We start from the raw sequence: 6,192 nt of genomic DNA on the forward strand, positions 1-6,192 counted from the left end.
TTAATTCTGGATAGTCAAACTTAGCGGTTAAATGTTAAAAGGGCTTGCCATAATAAACACGTAACAGGATCAGCTGTTTGTGCTCCAGCAGTGTCCTCGTCGCTCCTGTGGCTCAGTAATCAGATTTATTGATCATCATACAGCCACACTGTTACACAATGAAATTAAAGTTCCTTCTCCTACGCACAGAAAAAATGTTTTCTATTCAAATACACCCAGGAAATATCCACATCCATCCACAACCTTCCTCACATTCATTACATGAACCTAACTGAAATCATATTTCCTTCCTGTTGTTCTGGAGAATTGGCGCCACCTACTGCTCATCTGAACCAACTCCTAATAATAACACAACGGTAGTGGATGGAAGCGTCATTCGCATTTTCTTTTGCAGAATTACTTGAAATTTGCGAAACGTTTTGATGGAAAAACAGGGATTGTTATTGTCCTCGTCTCTGAAGAGTTTTCTCTTGAGCAACACTGCAAATAAATAATTTACTGTCTTTTAAGACAAAGAAAAGAGAGAAATCCTGGAAACATTTTTGCTTGAAATTATTAATCGATTATCAAAACAGTTGCTGATTGAAGTTTCTGAGGTTTGACTAGAAAACCTGGAATTTTAGAGACGAGTTTGAAACACCTGGAAACTGATTAAACGGACCGAATATCCTGGAAATAATCTGATGTTGTCCTTGAAAACTAGAATTGTATGTTGAGCTGTGGACCAAATTAATGTTGAACAACAGTGGGCGCCACTTAAAAGTCCTGGAAAATGCTGTTAATAATATAATTGTGTGTGTGTGTGTGTGTGTGTGTGTGTAGGGAGGGATGTGTTCAGTGTTCATGCAGGAGTCAGAGAAGGTGGTCAGTGTCAGCAGTGATCACCTGGAGCCCGTCACTCCCACCAAGAACAACAAGGTAACTGTTCATCCTTCACCTCCATTAGAGTCCATAAGCCCCGCCCCCTTTCTGCTCTGTGCTCCAATCACAGTTGAGCGAGCCTCGGTCAGCTTCCTCCTTTCACTGCACTTCGATGTCACACACCAGAGTAGTTTTACCGTCTTAGATGAGGACGAGTATTATTGCTCATGTTAACTGTTTGATGGAGTTATTTTCTTATTTCACTGAGATGTTCCAGCTCGTTAAAACAATATCACAACATTAATGAGAACATGTTGTAGATATTGATATTTAAATGAGCCCATAAAAGAATGAACTTGATGTTGGAAGCAATAAACTCTGTTCCTGTTTTATGAACTTCAGTAACTCCTAGTGTCATTTGATTCCAATTATCTTTAAATCATTAATGTGAGCAGCAGGTCAAACAGTAACTGGACATAATAAAGTTCAGTTATTAGATATTGATTATGTAATATGGCCAAAAGTATGTGGACATCCTACCTGGGTCAGTTTTTCCTGGTTTGGGTCCTTCAGTGACATTTTAATAGCACACAGGCTTCCTGGAAACACCTGGAATTCATTAAAATGACCAAATATCCTGGAAAAATAATCTCTGTTGTCCTGGAAAACTGTGTATTGCAGTTTAACCCCTCACTCAGATCACATACAAGTTTGAAACCTCAAAGCAGGTTTTAAAATATACAGAACGTCTTGTTGTCAGCGATGTTACCTGAACCTGCAACACACACTTTCTACTTCTTCTTTTAATCGGAGACGAGATACATTTTGTTTTTGGGCTGCGGCCACAGAAACGTTCCCGTAGTAAATCGTAGAGTTCACCGACGATGTGACGGTTTTTGTCCCCGTGTTCTCCAGGTGAAGGTGATTCTGGGAGAAGACCGCGAGGCGACGGGGATCCTGCTGAGCATTGACGGCGACGACGGCATCGTCCGCATGGAGCTGGACGACCAGCTGAAGATCCTCAACCTGAGGTTCCTGGGACGCCTCGAGCACTGAGAGACGGGAGGGACGGACGGAGGGAGGGACGGAGGGACAGAAACTCAAACACAGACACACAGGAGAGGACTAAGAGAATAATGGCTGTATTATCTCAGACGCAGGCAGACATGTTTTTATTACTTTAAGCAGCACACACACACAGACAGCAGTCTCTCTCTCTCTCTCGTCCTTTTTTGTTTTTTGTTTTTTTTAATTTTTTGTTAGCTTTACTGTTTTCTTAGCAGTGGTCCGACTCTGTTTTTAGTGCTTTCTGAATGTTCTGTCAGTACTTTTGGTTTTCTGGGTGGAGGAGGGTTAAAAAAACTAAATGTATCATGTCAATAAACTGTGTACCAGTTGATCAGTGTGTGTGTGTACATTATTATATTCAGAGGTTAGGATGGTGGATGGACGCTGATTCTTACACAAACTTCTTAACTTCAAGCAATAAAGCAATAAATAAATAAAGGTCTGATCTGAAGGGCGGAGTTATATAATGTTGGGGGGGAAGTTGTGATATATAATAAATAATCATTTAATTTATAGAGTGCTTTTCTAAAAACTCAAAGACACGAGTTAAAAAGGAAAAGGAAAAAGCTAAAAACAACACTAAGAAATTACAGCTATGTCTACAACAATCAATAATTGTTAAAATGATTAAAAGCAGCTCTGAAAAGGTGGGTATTGATGGATCAGTACAGTCTCAGATTTGTTTGGGGAGGGAGTCGTCCCAGGTACAATGCTGGGACAATTTTATTTAACAACTTTATTGTCCACTATGTAGAAATCTGTCTTCAGTTTCACCTTAAACCTACCTCCTATAAACCATAACGACGTCCTAAAATGCAACTCAAACAGCTTCCACTGGCGCTCTTTTAATTACATCATCTTCTGTGGATGGAAACATTTATTTTAACATTTTTAGTCCGTTAACAGTTTGATGGAAACACTGATTTGTGTCGGTCTGTCCAACTGAACCTTTAGAAACAGCAAACAATGAAAGGAAGTGTAAAATGTCTTTAATCGATGGGTTCAGAGACAGAAAATGAAACAAACACTGAACTTTAAAGTATTAATATAATTAGTTGGACTGCTCCACCTTCGAGAGATCAGAGGTAGACTTCCTCTAGCCCGGTAAGGCGTCGCTGTGGGGCTCCTGTCAGCCGCAGGGCCGCTGGGGCTGCTGGTGGTCTATGGGGAAGTAGTAGAAAGGGACCTGAGGAGGGCAGGCATGCCCGTGGGAGGAGCTCCATCCAGACCAGGACGCCGGGGTCCCGTCAGCGTCGCCGTGGTGATGACAGCCAACAGTTAGGTTGCGAGACAGAGGGATCTTCACCTGGAACCAGACCTCTCTGCCCTGAGGGAGGAGGAGGAGGAGGAGGAGGAGGAAGGTGAAGAACCACTGGTAGTCACTGATACTACTGCCAGTACGTCTGTTTTATACTAACTCCATTGTACCAGTAAGTTCAATCATAGCTTTAACTTCCAACTGACACCAAACACGAGCATTTGGTAGTCATTATTCATCATTAAATGTTGTTGTGAGAGTACATATGAACTCCACAACAAAGAGGTCTAGCTGTTCGATAACAGAAATAAAAATGTGTTCCCGGACAGGACAGGACTTATTAAAACCACATGGAGCTCAGGAACAGATGGTTAAAAATATTTTTAAATCCTCTTTCAAAAACAATATTCACGTCTAAAAACAATGAAACATATTTTGGTCTTGGCCTTGTTCATTCAGCCTGTTCATTAAAATACTTCCTTCCTAACATCCTTTTAATGTAAGTGCTGAGATACCAAATCCATAGGCCTCATCCTGTCATACATTCAACACTGTACCTGAAAGACACAAAACAACACAAAGAGACCACAAAGAGACGCAGAACGACCACAAAGAGACACAAAATGACTACATGGAGAATGAAAGAGTCGGTTTGTGGCTCTTTCAGTCAGAGGCCCGACTCATAATCTGCATAGATAATATTTGGAGTTACAAATAGGAGCTATTTATTGATTATTTATTTATGAAGTAAAGTTTATTCCTGCAGAGAACCAGGGCTTTACGTTCCAGCCTGAGCATTTTATAAATTTTATAAAAGTCCTTTTAGAGAAAGAAAGAAGAGAAAACTGCACAGGGAAAATAAATAAAACCAACAGCAGGAATCTTGGCGTGATGAAACGCTGTGGCCACCAGTAGCTGAGACATCTGGATGAAAGTGAAGTGGCTTTTGGACGGACTCCTGGACCGACTGACTGATGGACGTCCAGCAGTTGGCTCTGACGGCGACTGAACCGGTTGTCTGGTACAGTTTCAGAGTCTCTGACCCTGTTTGGTTTGAACAATGAGGGGGAAGTTTTACTGAACCCCCCGAGAGTGAAGTGTTTGTGGGTTTGAATGTGTGTTCTCACACTCAGACCGGCTCCAGAAGGGGGTGGGGGGGGCAGTACATTTTTGGCCTGTTTTGATGGATACTATGAGCCTGATACAGAGAGCAGCTTCAGGAACTCGGGAACAGATGTAAGGGCGTGTAGATGTGGGCTGAAGAAGATTTCTGTGTATCTTTAATAGTTTTATATTCCATGGAAATGTTGGTGAGTCCCCTGGTTTGGTGGGTACAGTCAGTATTTAGTATTTATGTGCAGCAGAACCTCGAAAAGGACTTGTTCTGCCTCTACTGGAGGCTGTGGGGTAAACCTCTGAATGTTCTGGTTCTGGGTTAATGGCACCACTCTCGGGGGGACGCCTACGCTTCTGGCTGTTCGTCTGGTTAGCATTATGTTTCTAGTTCTGAGTTGTTATAATTAAAGTACAGGAATCAGAGAAAGCCTCAAAAATGCACATTAGAAGGAAGCAGCCCCAGAAATAGCTTAAAAATCATTAGAATTTGTGTTCATTTTCAGTTGTAAAGACGATAATGAGACGTGACTGGAGCACAGAGAAACGTAGGACAGACAGAAGATCTCACCTTGTCGTCTGTAACACACTGGATCTCAGGTTTGTCTCCCAGATGTGGATCCAGGACCTGATGAACCTCCTCGACCTGCACAGACACAGGAAGTAACACAATCTATAACTGAACTTTAGGAGGACACACACAAACGAAGAAAGACATTAATGCCAGAGAACGTAAAAGTGTGCGTCCAGCAGGGCTGCTGACAGTCCAACAGTCCCTCACAGTGGACGCAGTGGAGGAGGTCGGACCGCCGTCTAACCAACACGCCTGTGTAAAGTTTCCTGAATCTACAAGAAGGCCCAAAGAATGATCAATCAGTCGTAGGAAACGTTTCACACAGTTTATAAAGTTTCTCCTCCCTCAGTACCTCTAAAATTGTGAGATTTATTAATGGAGTCTGGTGATACTGCGGATACAAACATCTGCTGCTGATCTCTGCAGGTGAAAGAGCTCGAACACATCGTTTACACCACAGTGAACCAAACAGCAAGTTCCTGTGTGACAGGATGTCAGTGAGTGGGTGGTCCGTCGACGGGGATTTTGGTGTGGTCAGATGCATCCCAGACCACATTGGGACGTAGTTTGAGTGACGGGATCAGGATGCGATACAGTGGTCGTTCACACTGTGTTTGCAGCTGTCTGCCTGTGATCTGATTACCCAGGATGCATTCTGGGACCAGCTGTAAACAGGCTGGAAGTATTTACTCTCCACTGAGCGAGTGCTGTCCCACTCACTTTGCTGGTCATTAAATAAAAACCGTTACCCATAATCCTCCCTGTTTGCATTATAAAGTCAAATAATCCAGCAGGTGAAAGTTACCTTGTAGGGTCGGTCACAGGACGGAGTGATTCCAGCGTCCTCCAGCAACCTGCAGCACAGACGACACTTTACTGAACCCCACAGTGGACGTACGGTGTGTGAAAGGTTAGGAAGCAGTCACAGTTACAGTACGGTTGTTTCCTGATCGTACTTACATACGTTTACTTAAAGGACCAGTGTGTAGGATTTAGTGGCATCTAGTGGTGCAGTTACAGATTACACAGATTATAAATATTATATATTCTGCCAGTAGATCCTCCTAAATGTCACACACTGGACCTTTTAATTCATCTCAATCAATATATGGACTCATGGTACTTTTATAAACTGTCGGGTTCGTTTCATTTATAACAAAACATATTTTAGAAACTCTTCGTGTGTGTGTGTGTGTGAACTAACTTGTGTAAATCGAACTGTCCTCTCAGTTTCAGGGAGATCTGGAAGTATCTCAGCGGAGAGTTCATTCCTTCCACACAGGCTGCACACGCACCGTGTTTCTGCCACTCCTCCCTC

The 6,192-nt window shown here is 42.6% G+C and overlaps 2 protein-coding genes across 2 annotated transcripts in view; one reads left to right on the forward strand and one right to left on the reverse strand.

Moving 5' to 3' along the window:
- Positions 1-2,260, forward strand: part of supt5h (SPT5 homolog, DSIF elongation factor subunit) — a gene marked incomplete at its 5' end in the record, with an annotated part of 17,290 nt that extends 15,030 nt beyond the window's left edge. The window contains 2 exon segments of the mRNA XM_035680023.1: positions 823-918; positions 1,777-2,260. Of these exon segments, the coding sequence (XP_035535916.1) occupies positions 823-918; positions 1,777-1,917 (237 nt within the window).
- A 641-nt stretch (positions 2,261-2,901) lies between these two features.
- rnaset2l (ribonuclease T2, like) lies at positions 2,902-6,192 on the reverse strand (the record flags this gene model as incomplete). The annotated part of the gene is given in 4 exon segments (XM_035679497.1): positions 2,902-3,256; positions 4,872-4,946; positions 5,680-5,728; positions 6,079-6,192. Coding segments are annotated over 4 exon segments (436 nt in total), but the record flags the coding sequence as incomplete, so codon positions are not given.

This window comes from Morone saxatilis, unplaced genomic scaffold, assembly GCF_004916995.1.
Source record: "Morone saxatilis isolate NCDOM2014 unplaced genomic scaffold, NCSU_SB_2.0 Contig8, whole genome shotgun sequence".
NCBI classification, from domain to species: Eukaryota; Metazoa; Chordata; class Actinopteri; family Moronidae; genus Morone; species Morone saxatilis.